Genomic DNA, 22,844 nt, shown 5'->3' on the forward strand with positions numbered 1-22,844 from the left:
CCAGCGGTCTCTGACGGGCATCACAGGACCAGCGAGGAACACTAAGAGCTGCCAGCCAGCCCTGGGAGAGAACCCTCACCAGCCAGGTATTTCTTTTGTTCGGCCACAGCAACCCTCTGTGATAGAGGTCAGCATTGTTCCCATTTTACAAATGAGGAAAATCAAGGCTCAGGACTGATCACTTGTCCACACTGCTAAGAGTGGACAAGAGCCAGGTCTGAGCACCCCCAAGGCCAGCGCTCCTTCCTCCACGCACCCTTCTCTCCCGGCTGTCTGCGTGAGCGTGGAGGGTGACCTGTTCATGTGCAGACAGCCCACCCCGAGGGCAGGTGTTGACTCTGCGGAAGGATCTGCTGGCCCCAGAGGGCCTCCCACAGCAGAGGCTCCGCTCTGGGCACCCCACAGCCACCCTTGCTGCTGGTGGCCTGTGTCCAGGAACGGCGCGCCAGCATGCCTGGGGGTCGGCTGCATCACTGGACATGAGTTCCTCCATCTGCTGAGCGGAGCCCCAGTTTGGGGGAAGGAGGTGTAGGCGCCGCCTAGACACTTGTACCACAGTGAGCAGACACTCAAGCAACATTTTTCCAGCTACTGCCAAAGGCCAGTGTTTCCCTAGGTGAGATCTTAGTTGGAACACAGACGGACTTCTAATAGGTATGCATTTATTTTCATGTGTAATAGGAAGAAACATAACTAGCACATAAGATGTGACTGTAGGATATATTGTTTAGCATAAGACTAAAGTTCGAAAGAAGTAAAATAAAAAATATGTTGAGTCAAAGAGAATATTCAGGAAGAAGAGAACAGGAGGTCCTCGGTTACGACAAGAATTGTGGAGGTGGTACGTGAATGCCCGGAGTTTGGGACTCACTCTCCAAGCTTCGAGCCGGAAGCTGGGCTCTGCTCTGAGGCCCCTAAGGGGCTCTACAGGGAGACCCTCCGGGTCCTCAGAGCCCAGGGCATCCCCACAGCAGTGCGTGGTGCATCCAGACCACCCCAGGGAGGAAAGTACATTTTGTTTAATTTGTTTATGCCCTACAAGATGTCTTAGGAGTTACAAAGCAACAAAAGTGATTTTCCTTAAAAGGGAAGAAGAATCTTCTAGGTATGGCCTTGAGGAAGCAGTGGACACAGGGTAGCCTGGGTTGGGGGGATAAACAGGGAGGCTGAAGGGTCACCCCAGCACTGTCCTGGAAGAGTGTGCCCACGTGTGGGGTCTGTGTGCACAGCCCCAGTCAAGGCTGTAGGAGGAACACTCAGAGCTCCTGGGCCCTGTTCCCCAACATACAATGGCACTTAGTCAATGCTGAATCACTGTGGCGCTGGGAGGAGCGCCGGGAGGAGTGCCGGGAGGAGCGCCGGGAGGAGCGCCGGAAGGCAGGGCAGAGGGGGGCTGAGTGCCTGGTGTATCAGCATATATCACCCTCTCCTCCTGCCCCTGTTGTTCAGGTTCATACCTGGGTCTGGTCCCCATGTCGGCTCAACATGTCCTCCAGGTGAGAAGTCCAAGGTTGCCGCCACTAGGCCTCAGTCTTGTACGTTTATGAGACATTTCCTATCAAGATCCCCACCTCGTCCCAAATCCAAAGAATGTTTCTCACCATTTAAATCTCAAATTTTTAGAAAAGGGCTTTTTAAGGGATCCTAGAGGTTTCCCCAAACAGCTCAGTCCTGCAAGCCAGGGCTGGTCTTAGTAATCCCCTATGGGACAGCTAAAGTGTCATTGCTAGGGACATGGGGTGTCATCTAGAGAACTCACTCCAACTCACCCCTGGAAATGGGGCTCAAGGCCAGCGCTCGAGAGGGGCTAGAGCCTTGGAGATGGGAGCCCAGAGGCTAGAAGGAGGAGTGGAAAGTCTGAGGAGCACGGTCTGCCAGCCGCCCACCTCTGAGCCGGGAGGGGACCGGGGCGGCTCAGCCCCTGTGTCCCAGACGTGGTGGGCGGAGTGCAGGCTGGTCCCTGTCCCGGCTCAGAAGGAAAGTGTGCAAGAGTGGGTCAGAAAGGCAAACTGAGTCAGGAAAGGTCCCCCCACCCCCACCCCTCCTCGAGTCCCCAGGCCCAGTGGGTGCCCTCAGCAGCACCCTGCGGCGCTCCGCTTCACGTGGCACGGCTTACAGAAGAGGCGGTTGTTCAGTGGGTAGCAGCCTTGGTCCGTGGGCTCCACAGACAGGAGGATCCTGCAGTCCTGCGGGAAACAAGGCACGAGTGGATGGACCCCAGGCCCGAGCACGGCAGCACAGAACCCACACGGGGTGGGGACTCCCCCAGCATTTGCTGATGAAATTAACGGAATGAATGCGCTCCCGAAGGGTCGGGAGCATGGCCCCTCATTTCCATTCTCCCAACACAGCTGGGCCAGGTCTCGGTCAGGGAAGAGGAGGCATATGGGGGCTTTCATCCACTCGGAGGTGTGAGTGATGAGGGAGGAGTCAGCTGAGGGGAGAACTGAGGACACTCGGAGAATCATGGACACTGAGGGATCATGGAAAGAGCTAGAAGGGCCTTAGCGACCACCCAGCAGCAGCCCTTTGAGAACGTAAGCTCTGCGAGGCAGTAACCCCATTTCCTGCTAGGTCCCACCTAGACCAGAGACCGGTACACCACAAGCCTACGATAACCACCTGCTGGGTGAATAACGGGATCTAGTCCAGTCCCTTCATTTCACAGCTGGGGAAACTGAGGTCTGGAGAAAGACAGGCTTGCCCCAGGCTGTAGAGCTGGTCCTGGACTGGGACAGGACAGGTCTCCAGCCTGAGTTCAGGCGTCTTTTTCTTGCTCCTCTGTCTGTACAGCTTCAACACTGGCACAAACCTCCAATTTTTCAAATCACCAAAGGATGTCGGACTAAGGAGGACGGGGATTGGGGGCGAACTTCGGCCACTTTACCATTCCGCCACAGCCCACACCTCAATGGGGCCTCACCTGGGCACACGCTGGAGGGTGACAATGGGAACAATTAATGTCCAGAAACCTGGCTCAGGGCTCAGCTGGCATCCTCTGGAAGTTGCACGGCTCAGACCAGAGGGGCTGGTCCCCACAGAGACAACTTTGGGGTCCCGGCTGCCATCCTGACCCAGCACAGCCAGGGGAGAAGGGCGCCCTCGTGTGTCTATTCCCTGCAACTGCACCTCAAGTCAAGCAAGGTGACGGGATGCGCGCTATTCCTAAAGGCCACTTGTTTGGCATTCCGAGAATAACAAGTGCCAAACCTCAGGTCCCAAAGGGGCCCATGTGACCGCTCCTAAATTAGAATCAAGGGAGAAAACACCTCAACTACGACCGAGTCACAGTCTGTGAGGGAGCTGTGGGGTGGCCCCAAGCTGGCTAGACCCGGGTCAGACGGACTAGGGTTGGAGTCACTTTTCTCAGGCTCAGTTTTTTCATGGTTCCTCATCTGAGATGGCACTTTGGAGCCCATTTCCCTGCTTGGGGGAAACAGCACCCCGAATCAGTTCCGGGCCACGGTGGTTCAAGCCTTCCCCTCTGAAATGTAACTGCTAGAGCCCGAGCCCTGACTTACAGCAGCAACCTGGGTGACGCTCACAGCCGCCTTCGCCAAGCCGACCAGGGGCAGGCAGGGAGGGTTTGTTTGCTCACCAGCCAGGCTCAGGGAAAAGCTAATCGCCACTGGGCTTAATGAGGGCTAGGGTGGTGATAACAGCACTTGAATGACATCATTGTTCTTGTAAGATGTGTTATCAGCTGGACCTTGAACCATAACCAACGCACAACATAATATGGAGCAATATATCAACTTCTCTACCAAGCCCCCTTGTCACTTGTGTGCAAACAGTCTCTTGGCTCCATACATCTGTTTAAATAAGTGCAAAGTAAAATAAATGTTTGGAATTACTCACTGGCTGGCTAAGAGATTTCCTCTGGGACACCCCACTTAGGTGGCACCCATAAAAGGGGCTACCTTTGTCACCATCGCCAGAGAAGACACAGAAGCAACATGGGGGTGACGGAGGAAGAGGCAGGGGAGGACTCGGAGCCTCCCCAGCAGAGCCCAGGGCAAAGTGCAAAGTAGAGCCCGTTGTTCGAAGAGGAAGAATTTCAGGACGGTGACAGCAGAGCTCTGAAGCAAGCGTGGGACGCTGCTGAGCGGGGGACCCTGTGCTGGGCATTTCCTGCTGGGGCTACTGCACCAGCTTTAAGCAGTGTCCCCCTGTCAACCTCCCTCCACCCTGCAGCATCCCTTTCTTCTTTCCTAGGCTTGTAGCAACCCCTCTTGGTCTCATAGGGTCCTGCTTCATTGGCCCCAAGGGTTGTCAATCATGGCCCCCCGGCCAGTGATTGGCCCAGAATGATTGGGTCATGTGGCCCAAGCTGGACCAATCAGAGGCCTTCTTGAGACGGTACCGGTTCCCTTGATGGGGTTTCTAAGTTGGAAGGATGACCATGCCTGTATCCGTCTCCTCACAGAGGATGCTAGCCCCCCGGGAAGAGAAAATGAAGCAAACACACAAAACATGCAGAACCGAGAGACGGAGAGAGAGCCCTGATGATCTCATCAATGACCTCATCGACAGCCTTCTCATGAGATTCCCTTTCTTGAGGAAAGCAGGATGGGCTTGGTTTTTATCATTAACTCGGAGCTCCGATTAATAGACTCTATTTGTAATGATCTCCATTCTTATCTGTCTCTGCTCCTGGGCCGTGAGCCCAGCCCGTGAGCTGAGTCCCCACCCTGACTCGTCCCCGAGTCCCCGCGCCCAGCGCAGGCCCGGCATCCCCCCCCCCCCGGGCCCCCCCCCCCCTCCCCGCCCAGCAGCGCGATCCTAACTCCTCACCGCCCCACTCACCTCACACCTGTAGCAGTTTTCATGGAAGTTCCTTCCCATGCACTCGATTTTGAAGGCATCCTTCCCGTCCCGAGGGATGATGGGGTTCTCACAGATGCTGCACACGGGGGCGAATTTCCTAGAGGGGAAGGGAACCCACGCTCGAGGCGCTCCGGCCAGGACCGCAGAAATGAGCTGTGGGAGCCGGGGCGGCGCTCGTTCGCCTCCCCGAGCTATGCCAGACGCGTTGCCGTGTGACTCCACGGCCACAAACGCCTCTTTCTTCCTGGCAGGAGCGGAGGGAGAGACCGGTGTAATTAGACCCGGCTTCCCAGGGTAGAAGTAGCTCGAGGCAAGGAAGTGACTGCGGAACGTTTGAATTTGAGAAAGCCGAGAAATCTCCTGTGTGTTCAGTGGGGCTGACCCCATTTCGTTTATCTGGTATTGTAGGTCACTGCTACTTCTCCTTCTTCTTCTTCTTCCCTGTCTTTTGAACAGACACATCTGCCTCTCCCCTTAGGCAGTGAGCAACCCCAGGGCAGGGGGCTGAGCCTGACACCTAGCTTGGGGCTACTGCTTCATAAGGCTCTAGTTCCAAGGGGAGCTCCTGGGGCCTGGGGGTTTGAATCGTAACTTCCCTACATACCAGCTGGGAGACTTGTCTGCTGCCTGCCTCAGTTTCCACATTTGGTAAAAGAGAGTGCTTAATAGTACCTGCCTGACAGGCCAGGCTTGGGGATTAAAGGGCCTAAGCCACGGGGAGTGCCTGCCACATCTCAGGTACCCCGAGTGTCTGCTAGAAGCAGGTGTGTGCTCAAATATAAGGTGTGTGGAAGAGGCAGATGGGTTTCTGTGAGCCCAGAGCCTGCAGGAATGCTCTGCTCCAGCCCCTAGAGCTCAGGCCGGGCGCCTCTGTTCTGGCCGAGTCCCACCCAGTGCGCAGATCCCTCTCGTACCTATAGAAGTCGTCCAGGCAGTACACTTCATCCTGGCTGTCCAGGGCAAAGCTCTCATCCCCGATGCACCGGGCACAGGTGACGCACGTGAAGCAGGCGGGGTGGAAGGCCCGGCCCAGGGCCCTGATGATGTGCTCCCGGACCACCTCGCCACACTTGCCACACTTCTCCAGGGTGTCCTGGGACAGAGGGACATTGCCTCAGAGCCATCCAACGGCTGTGCCCACTCCCAGCCGAAAGGGGTTTCTGGCTGGTGACCCACAGGGGCCCAGAAGCACAGGGCTATAGGAGAAGGGCTCCCATTCATGCAACCGGCCTGTAACCACTGCCCCAAAACCTCTACCGTTGCTTAAAGTGAATCGAGCCTAGCATTGTATCCTGGGCTTACAGCGAGGAATCCTGCCAAGAAGCTATTACTGCATTTTTTTGTTACTAGGACATGCTTAAGGCCAGTGTCCACTAGAGCCCATAGGAGAAATCTCTCTTAAACCTCAGACTCAGGAAAAGGAATTCCTGGAAGAACTGGTGTGCTTTTGATCTTATAGAAAATAAACCTCAAAACTCTTTCCCTTTTCCATTTGGCCACTGGGAAGCTCAGAGTCAAATTCTGTGTCCCACTTTTAGGAATGACTGTAGGGGTCTTTTATTCATATATTTTGGGGTACTAACTCTCCCTCTGGTCTCATCTCCCTTCCTACTTTGATTTTCCTCTCTTCTGATTTCTTTAAATATCTCTGAAATTTCATTGTGGTAAGAACACTTAACATGAGATCTACACTCTTAGCAAATTTTTAAGTGTACAACATTGTTTACTATAGGTATTTGTGCATTCTTATAAGCTGCCTCAAATCCCTTCTGGAATGAGGAGGATGAAGGAGGGGGGGAAGGAAGAAGGAGGGATGGGGGAAGGGAGGAGGAAATGGGGGGAGGGAGAGAGGGAGATTACTGAGGCAGAGCAAAGACTTTCCAGCCCGTCCACCTTCTCTTCTAGACAGGTCTCTTCCCTTCCTGGCTATGCTCCTGTTCATTTAACCTGATTTCATCCAGACAGACAGGTATGTTTGTCTCTGCTCCCATTTGGTAAGGACAACATTTTCCCCTCTCTCCTTGTCCTGGGGGCAGCCCTTCCCTCCCTAGAACTAGACTCTGCCTAGAGTCTTCCTCCTGCTGCTTCCAGCTGTCAGCCCACCCTCGCCCCTGCTTCCCCTCAGTGCCTCACTCCTGCCTGGCTGTAAGCAGAGGGAAGAGGATAAGGCTATCCCCCGCTGTCATTTGATGGGGTCAGAGGGATGGGGTAGGGATGACCTGGCCCCTTGCTGCCCCCCATGGTGCCTCACTGGATTCAGTGATGTGTTGAGACTGTCATCAGATTGTTTGGATTTTACTAGATAGTCCTCCAAATATTCTAACCCTTCCAATCAGTGGTTTTCCAGTAGCAGTGTGTGTATCAGAATCACTGAGAGACTTGCTAAAAGCGCAGCTTGCCAGGTGCTACCAACTCATGAGAACACGGTGAGGCCTGCACACAGCCAGGGGACGCGTCTGGGAGTGGGCCGCACTGCCACGCCATCAGAGTGCTAGCGACTCTAACATCGCGGCATCCGAACTAGCTCTCCCAGACTGCATCTGGTACTCAGAGGTGACAGATTCCTGTGAGACCGTGCATCAGAACCCGTGGCTTTAGGTGAGAGAGGCAAGGCCACGGGCAGGCTCCAGAGCCAGACGGGGCTGGGGGAGAGTCCCAGCTCCACCACCTTGGAGTGTGGCGTGTGTGACAGGCTGGTCCTAATCCCTGGAACCTGTGACTACCTTTAATGGCAAATATGATTGAGTTCAGGGGCGCCTGGGTGGCTCAGTCGTTAAGCGTCTACCTTCGGCTCAGGTCATGATCCCAGAGTCCTGGGATCGAGCCCCATGTTGGGCTCCTTGCTCGGAGGAGAGCCTGCTTCTCCCTCTCCTACTCCCCTGCTTGTGTTCCCTCTCCCGCTGTGTCTCTCTCTGTCAAATAAATAAATAAAATCCTTAAAAAAAAAAATATGATTGAGTTCAGTGTCTTGACCTGGGGAGATGATCCTGGGTGGGCCCTAAGTGCCATCCCAAGTGTCCCCATAAGAGGAAGGCAGAGCGAGATTTGACACAGAAGGAGGAAGTAGGACACCGAAGCAAGATGCCACCCTGCTGATTTTGAAGGTGGACGAAGGAACCAAGGGACGCAAGGGACGCAGCTTCAGAAGCTGGAAAAGGTAAGGAAACAGATTCTCCCCTAGAGCTCTGGAGGGAGTGCAGACTTGCCTACGGACTTCCAACCTCCAGAACTGTAAGAGAATAAATGTGTGCTGCCTGAAGCCATTAAAGTTTGTGGTGATTTGTTACAGCGGCCACAGAAAACTAATACACCTTGGCTGAGCTCCTTCCCCTCGCTGAGCCTCAACTTCCTCATCTGTGAAATGGGTCACTGGGCCCGCCTCCCAGGATAACTGTGGGCCATGAAATAACGGGACACCTTCCAAGTGCCCAGCACGGTGCCTGGTACCTGGAGGCCAGCCGCAGGGGGGTTACCTGGTAGCAGGGTTCACAGAAGGGCCGCCCGTCCTTCTGGTAGTAGTTCTGCCCAGCTAGCTGGCGGCGGCAGGTGCGGCACGTGAAGCACTGGGCGTGGTACTGCCTCTTCATGGCCTCCACGGCCAGCTCTCGGGGGGACACGGTCTTGTGGCAGAAGGCACAGACGTCTGGGGTGGAGGAGACACAGGATGTCAGCCGCCCGGCCTGGGAGAACCGCACCCAGGCACCGCCCGGGACAAGCCTAGAGCGCTGGGTCTCTGCCTCGGGCCCCCGGGGTTGTGAGTGTGGCCTCATTTTGGGAGGAGCGGTAAAAAGGAACGTGAACAGCCTCTGAAAGCCTAAATCAGGGACGGACGCCTGGCTGGCTCAGTCGGTGGAGTGTGCGACTCTTGATCTCAGGGTTGTGTTTGAGCCCTACATTCGGTGTAGAGATTACTTAAAAATAAAATCTTAAAAAAAAAAAAAAGCCTAAATCAAAGGACACAGCATCAGGACGAGTGGGTTGCCATCCGTAAAAGTTTAAAGGAGGCTCCATGGTGACACCTTTATACCCAGATAATCCCAAATGTATCAAAGATCTAAGTGTGAAAAATGAAACCATAAGACTAGAAGAAGCCAGAGAATTATATTATAACCTTGGAGTAGAGAAGGCTTTTGGTGCCTGGTAAGCACTTAGTAGATGCTAAGTAAATGGCTAACACGCGGGCCTGGGGAGGCTGGGGAGGTCAAGCCCTCAGACACTGCTGGGTGGGGGGATGCAGATCGGGAGGACCACAAAGGCCAATGTGGCAAAAAGATCAAAGTTATAGGGGCGCCTGGGGGGCTCGGTCGTTAAGCGTCTGCCTTTGGCTCGGGTCATGGTCCCAGGGTCCTGGGATCGAGCCCCGCAGCAGGCTCCCTGCTCCGCGGGGAGCCTGCTTCTCCCTCTCCCACTCTCCCTCTCTCGCTGCAGAACAGTACAGAGTTTGCTACAGTTTGTGGGAAAATGGGCCAGGGTGGGGGGGGGCAGACACATATTTGTATTCGCTTGCATATGTATCAAATATCTCTGGAAGGGTATGTGAGACATTAACAACAGAGGCTGCCCATCTGGCAGGAAAGAGGGGGACACACGGATGGTGCAAAGGGGAGACTTTTCACTGTATGCCTTTCTGTGCTTTTTATTTTGTCTACGCGAGAACATTATGTGTTCAAAAAATTAAATAGTGAAAAAATTCAAGGCATTTTGCTATCACACATCGCTTCTCAGCCTTTTGGCTAAGATCAAGTGTAGCATTTTGCTATCATAGCACATTTTGCTGATCAATATTTAAACGGCCTTCAGCTCAGCACGCCTGGTTGGGGGGGGCGCGGTCAGTGGAGCGTCCGACTCCTGATTTAGGCTCAGGTCATGATCTCAGGGTCATGAGATTGAGCTCTGCGTCAGGCTCCATGCTCAGGGAGGAGTCTGCTTAAGACTCTCTCCCTCTGCCCCTCCTGCACCCCCTCTCTCAAATAAATAAAATCTAAAAATAAAAAAAAACCTAGCATAAAAAAATGGATTTCAGTTATGAAGGAAAAAGATTTAGGCAATAAACATAAAACTGATGTGCAGTTATAAGGCTCATCGCTGAACCGTGAGCGGGGACAGGTGCTGGTGGTCCCCCCCTCTCCTGGTTCCCACCTGGAAGCTCATGCTTATCCAGTGAGGCCCCTGGAGACCACCCGGAAGCCTTCCAGCCCTGAGTCCATACCTGTGGATGCCGCTTTCTCGTGGGGGCCAACAGGTTCTTCTGGGGGAGGCAGAAGCTCCTCCCCTGCGGGCCTGGCAAGACCGGGCCGGGGCTGCACTGGAGGCCCCTCCAGCAGGGACTGTGGGGAGACGGGGAAGGGCAGGAGAGGTGGCATCCTGTGGGGACCCCACACACCCTCTCAGCTCTGCTCCCCCTCTGATGGCCAGGCACAATTAGCCCCGCTTTACAGAGGGGGAAACCGAGGCACAGAGAAGCAAGTGACCTAATGTCACTCAGCAGGAAGGCTGACAGCAGTGGCTGGGGCCCAAAGCTACTTCTGAAGAATCTCCTAGAATCTCTTCCCTGGCCTGGAATCCCGCCCATTAATGCAGTGGCCTCTGTTAAGGGCAGAGTATCAAAAATATCTTCTCAGAGCTGAAGCAGGGGTACCCCAGGGGGAAAAGGGTATGGCACCCCTCCTCCGGGGGCCTAGAAAAACAGGACCAACTTTTACCAGCTTGAAAGTTTCAAAGAGGGACAGCCCTCAAGCAGGAGCATCCTCCAGGCTTAAATCCCTGAAAGGCCGGGACTCTCCCTACCCCGCCCCCCGGCCTTCCCGGGGCCCCTGGGGCTCCACTGGGGGTGGGGGAGACCAAGGGGTTGGCAGTACCTGGGGTGGGGGCGGGGGCGGGGGCAGGTGCTCTAAGTCTGAAATGAGTGATGCTCCCATCGAGGCAGGGGGCTCCTCATCAGGGGAGGGCGGTGGAGGTGGGAGGAGGTCCAGGTCGGGGAGTGTGTCCTCGCCATCCAAGGTAGGAGGAGGGGGAGAACATCCTGCAAACAAAAGGGGAGAGAGGGTTGGTCTGAGTCTCTGCAGGCGGGCAGAAAGGGTGTCCACTTACCCAGAAGGCCATACAGCGTGGGGGCCAAGAGCTCAGGTCCAGGGTCCCCCAGACCTGGGTGCCATCTCTGGCTCTGCCGCTGACTTGCTGTGTGTCCTTAGGCAAGATACTTAACCTCTCTGGGTCTGTTTGCTCAGTTGAAACATGGGTATCAATCTTTCCGGGCTGTTGTGAGGATGGGAAGAGCTTAGCACAAGAGAGGGCACGTGGCATGGGCTCAGAAAACAGAAGCTGTCAGAACCCTCCATAAAAGCCCTCCCCTACCTGGACACTCGAGGGCCCCAAATCCTTGCTAGAAGGTCCTTGTGAAATACAAGCAAACTCAACCCCTAAGGCTGTGGTTCTCAAAGTGTGGTTCCTGGCTCAGCAGCAGCAGTGACTAGAAGTATGTCCAGAAATGCACCTTCTGGGTCTGCCCCCGATCTGGAGAATCAGAACCTGGGGTGGGGGTGGGGGGTATCCAGCCACAGAAGGCATAAGAAACCCTCCCAGTGACAATATGCCACCGAAGTGTGGGAACCACCGCCCTGGTTAAATAACCCATCCAGGTCCACACCGAGATGTGCTGGAAGACTCAGGACTGAAAAAAGAATGTAAAATATCTCATTGATAACTTTTGTAATTACTGCTGAAATGACCATTTTACTGTAACAGATGGCATAACATACATCATTAAAATTAATATTACTTGGGGGACCTGGGTGGCTGAGTCGGTTAAGCGTCTGCCTTCCGCTCAGGTCATGATCCCAGAGTCCCTGCTCAGTGGAGAGTCTGCTTCTCCTTTTGTCTCTCCCTCTGCAACTCCCCCTGCTCGTGCTTGTGTGCTCTCTCTCTCAAATAAATAAATAATATCTTTAAAAAATTAATAAATAATAATAATTTAAAAAAGAACCACCTGGGGTGCCTGGGTGGTCATTTCAGGCTCCACGCTGAGCCTGAGAGTGGAGCCTGCTTAAGATTCTCTCCCTCTGCCCCTTCCCCTCCCCCGCTTGTGCACAAGCTCTCACTCTCTCTCTCACTCACTCTAAAAAATAAAATAAAATAATAAAATTTTAAAAAGAGCCACCCAACAGCAAACACATGTACATACATAAGAAAAACACACTGGCATGACATCATTTTCATGGTTAGTGCAGGAGAGCTTAAGTCTACTTTTTTTAAGGATTTGAGAGAGAGAGAGAGAGCAGGAGCATGGGGAGTGGCAGGCAGAGGAAGAGGGAGAAGCAGACTCCCCGCTGGCAGAGAGCCCAGGACCCCAAGATCATGACCTGAGCCAAAATCAAGAGTCAGATGCTTAACCACTGAGCCACCTGAGACTCAGGCGGCTTCAGGCGCCCCAGGAGAGCTGAGGTCTACAGAGGTTCACAGAAGGGGAGGACCCAGGGAGGAGGAGGGCTGAGGATCTGCGGAGCTCCTGCCTCAGCCCCAGGCTCTGCTCTGTCCAGGAACAGCTCCCTACACTGTGCGGCAACCCCCACCCCTCCTGGCTGTCCCAACAAGGCGCTGCCCAGCTCCCCTGGAGGAGGTGCCTGGGGGTCAAGAGGGAAGCATGCCCCGAAAATCCTGTCGGCTGCCTCGTGCAGGGAGAGTGCTATTAATAGTGCCCCGGGGAGAAAGGGCAGGGAATCTGGTCTGAGTCTGCCCTCCGCTCCCCTCCTATCTCTGGGGCACAAGGTAGGCCAGGCCTCACAAGGTCAGACTGCCTTAGACACCCATGGAAAGCAGACGGAAGGTGCCCCAGGCCCTCCCCGCCCGCCGCTCCCCCCCAAGACCCAGGGTCTGGTCCCATTCCCTGCTGATTCACTGGGGCACCTCTCTGGGCTTAGAGGTTTCTTATCCATTCGATAAAGAAAATGAGCCCCTTCCCTTTTCTCCCAAGGACTGAGGGGGTACAGATGGGAGGATTATTCTAGACCTGTGAGTAAGCCACAGAATCCTCTGGGGGCTTGCTCAGATGCAGATGGTGGGCCCCACCCCCAGAGCTTCTGACTCAGCAGGCTTGGGGGAAGAGCCTGAGAATTTACATTTTTGAAAAGTTCCCAGGTGAAGCTGCAGCTTCTGGTTCAAAGCCCACACTTGGAAAACTAGGCTTCTACTCCCCAAGCTTCACTTGCTTAATGCCTTTGGGCTAGAACAATAGTTCCCCAAGCCGGGTCCCCAGACCAGAGCATCGGGCATTACCTGGAAATGTGTAAGAAATGCAAATTCTCCGGCCCCACCGCAGACCTGCTGAATCAGAAACACCCAGGGTGGGGCCTGGCCTGCTGGCTGTGTTTAAACAAGCCCCCTCCTGAGCTGAGGCTGCTCCAGTGTGAGAACTTTGCTCCAGATGAGCTGAAGTGAGTCAGGAACCAGATCGCGGAGAGACAGCAGGAGTGCTCAGGCCTCGCCCGGGACTCTGCCTTCAGTCCTGGCCAGGACAGGAATTCAAGGCAGACAGGGGCTGGAGGGCTGCAGGCATGTGTGCAGAGGGCCCCAGCTGAACCAGGGTCACGTGGCCAGGAGCAGGAAGAGCAGACTTCTATTTATTTATTTATTTATTTATTTTAATTAATTTTTTTTTTTTTTTAAGAGCAGACTTTTAAAGAGAAGCCCAGAGAAAAAGTGACTTCTGAATGCGAGTTGGTGAGGATGAATCAGTGCACATGAGCATCTAGAGGGGAGTGGGGACAGAGCGAGGGAAAGGTGGGGACCTCTGTCAGGATGAAAGAGCCAAAAAAAAATGTGTGTGGATTCCTGAGGGGACAAGCTCTAGCTGGGGTGTCATATGACAGCCTGCAGCTGAGATGGGTCTAAGCAACTGGCAGGGCCCCAGGGCCCGCTCTGTGCTCTGTGGTCAGACCAGACTCAGGCCCAAGCTGCTCGCCTGGAACTTGTCTCACTCAAGCGAGGCTGAACCCCAAGATTCCCTGAGCTCTGCCCATGGGCCAAATCGGAGAACAAAATGGCGGACCAGCCGACCAGCCACTGCTGGGCGCCCCCTCCCAGGGAAGGTCCGCTTTTGTTATCACACTGCCGGGATCTTCTGATATTCCAATAACCCATGAAAATGTCCTGGAAATGTTGGCATTAGGGGCATCTAGACTATATATCCTGGACTCCCTCTCCTACCCAGGAGGGACGTCATTTTTTTCCACTGGATCACACATCCTGCTGTGTGAATTCTGGTCCTCGTGGTCCTGGTTCTATATGGAAGCACCTGGAGGAGGTTGTGTTCTTGGGATGCATGGTTAGGAAGGAAAGATCAGTTTGCAAGGTTGTGTCACACGAAGAGGCATGTTACATGAATGTCCACGTATTCCCACGTGTGTACACACGTGGCCCCTTCTCCTGCCCTTTTCTGGCCTCCTGGAATTGGCAGTTCCTATTGGTCTTTAGGTGGTTTCTGCGGTGATGGGGATGCACAGGGCTACCCTGACCTTGCTCAAGGACAGCAGGACACCCGACTCGGCACCCGGGGGACATCAGGGGGCTCGTCCTTGTTGTCTCTGTGCCTCCTTATTCCACTTGGTGTCCTGTACGGCAAGCCATCCCCCTGCCCCAGGGTTGTCCTCCTTCCTCGTTTCTACCCAACCAACAGCTAAGACTCCATGGAGTGGAGTCTCCAAGGCTCTTCAACACCACGACAGCAGAGCCAAGCTCAAGGTAAAGGAACAGCCATGTATGAAGCATATCCATTCTGCGATGGCTGCATCACATACATGACCAAATTTCCACTTTCCAGAGGAGGAAACCAAGCAAAGACCCAGCTCGCCTAAGACCACACAGCAAGTGAATGGCAGAGCTTGAGAGAGAATAAAACCACCTTTGAGGTCCTTCAACGTGCCCAATCCATTCCTGCCTCAGGGCCTCTGCACTTGCTTTGCCCACTGGCCAGAGAGGGTACGTGGCTTGCCAACATCACACAGCCAAGTGGAAGAGCCGGGATTCAAACCCGGGCAGGCGGGCTTGAGTCTGCCTGGCACACAGTAGGTGCTCGATGAATGAATGGACACCTGAATGAGCTCAGAGCCTGTCCCTTCCTCCCCACCTCCGTGCTGCCTCTGACCCAGCCTCCTGCCCAGTCCCCTCACCTTCTTACCTCCGTTGGAGAGCTGAGGTGGTACGGCTGGCACGGTGGCTGCCGCCCTGGCAGGGGGGGTCCAAGGGCTGGGCCTCCCTGCCGAGCCAGCCCCGGGCGCCTTCACGGCAGCAGGGGCCTCCCAGGGGCGGCCAGGCCGGGCCTCACAAGCCGCCCGCTTCACTTCCTCGGCCACTGCCATGTTTCGCCGCGGGGGGGCCAGCGTGATAAAGACAGACGAGGCGACCTTCTTCCCTGGCTTCGAGGCCATTGTCTCGGTTCCTGCTGGGGCTGGGGACAGAGTGGGGCTCAGGCTGGGGCAGGGCTTCGGGCCCAGGGCTGCGCTCCTCCTAGCCAGACAGGCATCCCCAGGGCATGGAGCCTCCCTGCTCCTAACACAACAGAGACAGAGGAGGGGCTGGGGATGTCCTGCGGGGGGAGGGCAGGTGTCCACCAGGTGGCTCGGCCACAGGGAGGGGACCCAGCAGTCCTGACCGCCCCTGCCCCCAACCTGCGCACCCGGGGAAGCAAAGGGCAGCCCTGCCCTGCTCACCTCACAAATGATTACTCTTCCTCATCTGAGAAACGTGAGGAAGGAGCAGCTCCTCTAGCTGCCCACCCCCAGGGCAGCCGCCTGCTGGTCCCAGCCCAGGGCCCTGCCTGCCGCGGGGCCACACCCCAGTTACCTCCCTCACCTGGAACCCAATCCTCCCGGAGGGTCAGAGGCCCGGGGGATCCAGGCCAGCTCTGCTGTGGGAGGGAATGAGCGTGACCGGTCAGAGCATCAGGGTTGGGTTCCTGGAGGCAGAGGGGACAGAAGATCAATCTGAGCTACCATGGATCAAGGCCTACTCTGCACCCACCGTCCTAAGCACTTTCGGCCCACTCACTCCTAAGTCGTCCCGGCCGCTGGGGGAGAGGCGCCATGACTACCCTGGCAGATGGAGAAGCCAAGGCTCACAAAGGTGTAGTCCCTTGTTCAGGGTCATGCAGCAGCAGAGCCGGGATCTGAATCCAGGGTCCATGCTCTTGACCACGTGGCTCTGTCACCCTCTCCCAGCCCAGCCCACCGCCGGCATCCTCTTCTCGGTATCAGCCTCCACATCCAATCAAGTCTTGATTCTATTGTTAGAATCTCTCACTCTGTCCCATCTCCAAAACCAGGCTCTGGTTCAGGCACTGGGGTGAGGTAGGGATAGGAGACCCAGTGGTCTCCAGTCCTGCCTCCTGCCCTGTCCCTGGAGTGATCTTTCCAGAGCATAAGTCTATCTCTCCTGTACTCAAAAACCTTCCATAGCTCCCTATTACCTTCAAAATGAAGTCCAAATTCCTCTGGCTTCAACTTTTTTTTTTTCCTTTTTTTTAAAAGATTTTATTTTTAGGGGTGCCTGGGTGGCTCAGTCAGTTAAGGGTCTGACTCTTGATTTTGGCTTAGGTTATGATCTCAGGTCATGAGATCAAGCCATGCCTAGCACGGGACCTGCTTACTATTCCCTCTCTCTCCCTCTCCCCCTCCCCCACCTCCTCTCCCTCACTCTCTAAAAAAGTTTTTTAAAAAAGATTTTATTTTGAAGTAATCTCTACACCCAACATGAGGCTTGAACCCACAGCTCTCAGATCAAGAGTTGCATGCTCTTCCAACTGAGCCAGCAAGGTGCCCCTCAATTTCTTTTTTGACCACCCTGGACCGCTCACCCTTTCTCAACTTTTTCTCTTACTGGCCTTGGAGTGTTTCCATCCCTTGTTTTTCCTCCCCAGCCCCCCAAAGGGCGAATGTCAGTTTATTCTTAGAGGCCCAGCTTTTCCAGGAAGCCTCCCCTGATTCCTGACCCCCTCCTGGGAGCAGCTGTCTGCTTCCACAGGGTGATGACAGCCCATCACAGGACATGTTGGCTCCCTGTCACCACATCTGCCCCTACCTCCCCAAGTGACTGTATGTGACTTCAGCTGTACCCGTAATCTTTGTGACCCAAGGCCAGCGTGGACATCAGAGCATGGATCTGGGAGCAGGGCAGCATTCCTGATGTCAAGGAGCCCATTTTCCATCCCCCAGGTGGTGACTGCAAACAGTAGCCTCCAAGGCCAAGGCTGGGGTGGGGCCACTCGGGTGGGGGGAGGGCAAGTTGACCACATTCAGCCAGGGGTCCTCACTGGGCTCCCAGGGCTTCTGCCCAGTTTGAGCTGGGTCTCTAAGCTGGGTCTCTCCTCTTTCTAACTCACTCTCCAGCTGAGCCACCCGGATATGGTTCCAAAGCCCAGCCCACAAGTGTGCAGGGAGAAGAATAAACAAGGACCTAGTGAGTGAATCTCAAGAAGTGGGGCTGGGTGGGTAGGGGCTGAGGGCCCTGAGGGACCCCAGTGGCGGACTTGGAGCCCAAGTGACCACTCATAGGGCCCCTCTCTGTATCTCAAAGTCCACTGGCCACCTTGGACTCTCTTGGTGACTGAGGGGATAATAGTAACAAACACAACAAATGTGCCTCAGTTCCTCTTAAACTGGTTTATATGTTTGGTTAAAACATATAGCTCAGTCTGATTAATAAAATACCTGTTCTGAATAAGAAACCAACATGTGAAGAAAGCTTTAAAAGTGCTTTCCTTTTGCATCTTGTTCTGTAAGTGATGTCTAGAAGTATATATGCTCGCTGATATTGGCTGCCATAGTCAGAGGTCAAAACCATATGGTTTGACACTTTGGCCTTACGCTCGGTTATAAGCTTAAGAGTCTAGTTTTGTAAGCAGCTTTCAGAGATTCACATCCAAGAAACAACAGCGATGGCACCTACTGACCGAGCACTTGCTATGCGCTGGGCACTGTGGCTCGTGCTTTCCGAGCCTCAAAACGCACCTCATTTGCAACACAGCCCCTTATGCCCCCACTTTACAGGTAGTTCCATGTGAGGCCCCGAGAGGTTACGTGACTTTTCCAGGTCATCTTAGCAGACTTGGCAGACTCAGAATTCTAACTGAGCACCATTTGACCTGAGTCCCGGGGGTGTCCTTGGACCTGAGACGACACACTTTTCCTTCCCTGGATGGTACAGGGCCTCCAAATCCTCAGGCCTGTTCTCACCCCAGAATGGCCCAAACCAGATAGATTTTCTTGTAGTCAGTGCATTCTGGGCTCATCCCCAGAGACTGCTGTGAATGCCCCCGCCACCTCCCTCCGACCCTGCTCTGACCCCCACTCCACCCCAGCCCACCCCTCCGGGAAGTCAGATCTGTGGGTTTCTCGGAAAACATCCAAGGCAAATGTCCTCGCTCTGAGGCCAGATGTTCACAGCTGGGCAGCTCCGCCCCCCCATCCCTCCCTGTGGTTCCTGCAGGGACTTCAGGCCCCAGGGGAAGGGGCCCCCACTGGGGATTTTCAAAGCCTGTCAGTCCAGCCCAGGGCTGCTAGGAGAGGGAGCCTTGGCCTCCCTCAGGTCCCACTGCCCGCAGGTCACCCCGGAGCGGGGTATGAGTGAGAAAGCTCCCTGTGTGGGGCTCCTGGCCAGCCGCACCCACGGGACCCTCCACCCCCATCCTTCCTCCCGCAGAGGGGGAATCTGAGATCCAGTTGGGTAAGCAGAGAAAGTGGGAACAAAGGGAAAGAAAGTCATTTCCTGTCAAGAGGAAGGAAGGAGGCTGAGATCCAGCCAGCCACCCACCCAGCCCGGCTTTAGGCTGTAGCCCAGGGCAGGGACAGGCTGGCTGAGCTGGCCAGCCTCCTGGTAGTGGCCCCCCTCTTTCCCTTCCTTCCTACTCCTTCTAACCCCCTCCAAAAACTTCTGGAACCACCTGTAAGCTTTGTTCTTTAATACTTGGACAAAGCAACCTACGCTTGGTTCAGAATGACACTTTGCTGGAGGTGGGAATGAGGCTGTGCCCACCCTCTGCAGAGGGCCCTGCAACCTTGGGTAGGGTTCCCTTTCCCTCTCCCCCACCTCAGGGAAGCCAAGGAAGCACGGAGAGCTGGAATCATGCCAGGCCCCACCTCTTTCCTGCTGGGTGACCCAGAGCAGGTTACTGACCCTCTCTGGGCCTCAGTTTTTTCCTAAAGTGAGAATAAAAAAAGTCTGTCCTGAAAGGTGGTTGGCTGAGAGAATACAAGGAAAGAGAGAGCGCTCCAGATCTTGGTACTTGGTAGGTGCAAAGAGAAGGCCAGCTGGTTATCCAGCCCCTGATGGGGAGGAGCCCCCAGGGGCCCAGCGGGCTTGCGGGATTTGGGAGGACCCGACTTGGCTTCCGTCCTCAAGATCAGGAATCTGGGCGCTGCCCGGGCTCTTCCCGGGGTCCCCGGAGCAGGGCTGGGGGCCCATCTCGGCCAAGATGCCCCACGGCACACCCCTTCCCAGCCCCCGACGGGGATTTGAGGCCCAGAGAGGGGCGGCCCTGGGGCCCCTCCATCCCCCCGCCTGACCCGGCCTGGGTGAAGGGGCCCGGAGCTCCCCGGAGCTCCGGGACCCGGCGCCCCCCGGAGCTCCGGAAACCCGGCGCCCTCCCGCAAGCAGCCCAGCCGGGAGGCTGGCCGGGTCACTGTGGGGCGCCGCCGGGGACTTTAATTCGATCCATGTGCGGGACGCTGTCCTCTTTGTGCGGGAGCTTCCGCCCTGCCCACCTCCTCCCCACCCCGGCGCCCCGCTTCGGGGCAGGGACACCAGCCCTCCCCCCGCTCCGGGGACAGAGGCCGGGGGCCGGGACCCAAGGCTGCACCCCAGCCCCCCGCGGGCCCCCTCCAGGAGCGCCGGGATTGGGGTCCCGGCCGGGGGGGGGGCGGGCGGCCGGGGTGGGCTCCGGGCCGGGGCTGCCCGCGCGGTCACCTGTGTGCGGCCGGGGCAGGGTCGGAAGGACGGCCGCCCCCCCGCGCCCCGCGCCCCGCTTACCTGCGTCGCCCGCGCCCCAGCGGCTCCGGTCCGACGCCCGAGCGAGCAGAGCCGGGAGCCGCGCGGCGCCTCCCGCCCTCCCCGCCCTCCCCGCCCCCTCGGCTCCCTCCGCCCCGCCGCCCCGGCCGCCTTACCATAAAAGGTGAAGCTTAGGGGGAGGGGGCCCGGGATTCCCGCCGGCGGAAGTGGCCCCTACCTGCCCCCCCACCTGCCCGGCCGCGCCCCGCCACCCGCCCTTTGTTCCCTCGACCACTCCTCCCGTCCCCTGGGCCCGGGCCTCGGGTGGGAGGCCTCCGCTGCTGCCCACCCCCGGGGCCTTTGTGCGCCCAGCGAGGTCCTTCCCCTCCTCCTTCCCTAGGTCACCTGGGTTGGTGGCCCCACCTGCCCGGTCGGGGGTGTGTGTGTGGGGGGGTGGTACTTACATTTGAGTTTGGCCTGAGATCTCCCAGGGTCCTAGGAGTCAGGTGGACCTGGGTTCCATGGCCAATCACTAACCCAGTGACCCTGGGCAGTCACTCCGCCTCCTGGAGTCTCAGTTTCTTATCTGTACAATGGGGGTAAAGGCTGCTTCCCGCTCGGGGTCAGCCTGAGGATAAACGATGGTATTGACGGTGAGAAGTGGGCGGCAGTCAGTGCTCAATATACGCTGGGCTTGGGGCTTTTTTAGGGGGTGACCCTGGGTGGAGGTCTCAGATGCTCAGGGGAGCAGGTCATCCCAGTTTGCTGTCCTGAGCAGCCACCACTGCCTGAGTGGACCCTTAAGCCCTCTGCAGTCGGGTCCCAGTGTCCCTGGGGGCACAGGCCCCTCCAGGCAGCCTGGTAGGCAGGGCCCAGCAGGCAGTCGGGGTCACCTGGTTTGCCAACCCTGGTTCCAGTCTCTGGCTCCCTCCGCCCTCCTGCACTCCCTGGGCCCAAGCCAGAGTAGAGAGGGGAGGAGGAAGCAGAGATGGGGCCCTGGGGCCCTGGGGCCCTGGGACAGGAGATGGGGCCAGGAGCCTGGATGGGCCGCCTGGGTCCCTGGAGGCCTCGGGAACATTGGTGGGAAAAGGAATCTGGGTCTGATTCAGAGGCAAACAGATTGTTCTTTTGATTAAAGCCACAGCGGCTGAGGCCAGAGGAAGGCTGGACCCAGCACCATCTGGGGGAGGCCAGGCGGGGTCGAGCTCTCCCCCGGGGCCAAAGCTACAGTCACTCTGGCCAGGTTGGCTCTGGGGCTGCTGCTGAGGGGCTCCCGCTCATGGGGGTCATGAGGGGGGCACCTGGGTACGCTGTCTCGTTCCCCCACCCCTCCTTCTCCTCCTCCCAGCCCCTCTCAATCCCTCACCCACTTGTGAGCCTCTCAACCACTCCACAATAACGATATGATAACAGTAGCCCCCAAGGCAGAGGCTTCCCGGGTGCAGGCGCCTGACCTACAGGCCTCTCCATCGAATCGCCTGGACTGCCCTGTGGGGCTGGACTGGTCATTCCTGCTTCACAATTGAGGAAACCGAGGCCCAGAGAGGCATCAGGCCACATGAGGGGCAAGTGGCAGAGCTGGATTCAAACCCAGAGCAGCCGGCGGCCCCGGGGAACACACGCTGCCCTGTGGCTCCCGCCCCTGCACCTGCCGCCCACAGGGGTGTGGGAGTGGAGGCTTGCAGAGCACGGTGTGGCCCAGGGGACTCAGACTCCAGGCTGCCTGAGCCCTTGATCAGGCCCATTCCCCAGCCTGCAGGAGCTTCCCCAGGAGGAAGGAGGGGGCTGCTGACGGCCAGGGATGGGAAGGACCTTAAGGAGGAAGGTGCGATCCAGGGGTTTTCCCTAGAACCCCCTTTTCAAGTGCTTTGTGACCCAGAAGCTTATTTAAAACAGGTAAAAATGGAGCTGCCCTCCCTCACCTTCATGATATCCCCTGAGCCGCCTCACTGCACCCGCAGATGGGACAATGAGGCCCCAAAGGGTTGATCTGGGGCCTCGTCCAAAGTCACACGGACTCCATCTAGGGCCCAGGCTCCACACATCTGCTTGGGGCTAGGACTGGCTGGGAAGGGGGAAGGTCGAAGGGATATGTGGGGGTCCAGCTGCCACCACTTACCTGCCGTCTGGCACGCCTGGCCGCCTGTTCTACCTCTGTCGCTGCTCCTCGGTGGAGAGGAGCCTTTCTGGGGAAGGCGGTCCCACACCAGCCCGGGGGCGGGGGGGGGGACGGGTGTCAGTGTCACCTTGGCTGGTGCCAAGCTTCCTGTAAGGGAAACCCAGGAAGTGTCCTGGGTGGGAACACACGCCCTTTGTCTGCCAGCTCAGAGAGCCCCTGATCCCTCCCCCTGTCCTGCTAGCCTTGGACCCAGCTCTCTTCCAAGCAGTTGAGCAAGGCGGCTTAATCTTTTAGTAGGGCTGTGGCAGCTGAGACTCCGGGTGGCAGGGAAGGGGTGGGAGAGAGGTTTGGGGGACAGAACCAGGGCAGTGCGGACGTTTGCTGCCGCCCGGTCTGAGGGGAGCATGCACCTACTGCCCCCAGAAGAGGGCTTTGATCCAGCAAACATTGGTTGGGCATCTACTATGTGCTAAAAGGAGTCGTGGAGCCCAAAGGAATCAAATCAGACACAACCCATCCTTGTCCCCACGGAACTTCCGGAGAGGTGGGAGAGATCAACATGTAACACAAACTACTCTAATAGTTACCATGATCTCACGGTGACCATAACATAATGGTGATGTGTGCCATGAAGGAATGAATAAGAGGCTGACACAGAGTAAGGGGGGCAGGTGAGAGTAGGGAAGGCCTCTCTGGGGGGCGGGTGTCACTTAAGATGAGATGAGGAGGAGCCAGCCATGAGAAGAACAGGGGAGGACATTCCAGGGCTAGGGAGGCAGCAAGGAATATTCGGGCTTTGAGGTCAGATTTCGGCTTAACTCCCAGCATTCTGGTGCTGGCTATGAACTTGGACAAGCTCTTTCCCTCTCTGAGGCTCTGTTTCCTCACCTATAACATAAGGGAGGGGCACCTGGCTGGCTCAGTG

At 56.5% G+C, this 22,844-nt stretch overlaps 1 protein-coding gene across 1 annotated transcript; it reads right to left on the reverse strand.

Annotated features, from left to right (window-relative positions):
* Window positions 1-637: 637 nt before the first annotated feature.
* FBLIM1 (filamin binding LIM protein 1) lies at window positions 638-19,920 on the reverse strand. Its single transcript, XM_032393048.1, has 9 exons — window positions 19,843-19,920; window positions 15,673-15,775; window positions 14,999-15,268; window positions 10,686-10,849; window positions 10,037-10,154; window positions 8,301-8,470; window positions 5,742-5,920; window positions 4,807-4,924; window positions 638-2,186 (listed from the first exon to the last, which is right to left on the reverse strand). Exons 3-9 carry the CDS (start codon window positions 15,246-15,248, stop codon window positions 2,073-2,075), a joined length of 1,113 nt encoding a protein of 370 aa, XP_032248939.1. The 5' UTR covers window positions 15,249-15,268; window positions 15,673-15,775; window positions 19,843-19,920; the 3' UTR covers window positions 638-2,072.
* Between the last annotated feature and the right edge of the window lie 2,924 nt (window positions 19,921-22,844).

Source organism: Phoca vitulina, unplaced genomic scaffold, assembly GCF_004348235.1.
Source record: "Phoca vitulina isolate PV1807 unplaced genomic scaffold, GSC_HSeal_1.0 scaffold2, whole genome shotgun sequence".
Lineage (NCBI taxonomy): Eukaryota > Metazoa > Chordata > Mammalia > Carnivora > Phocidae > Phoca > Phoca vitulina.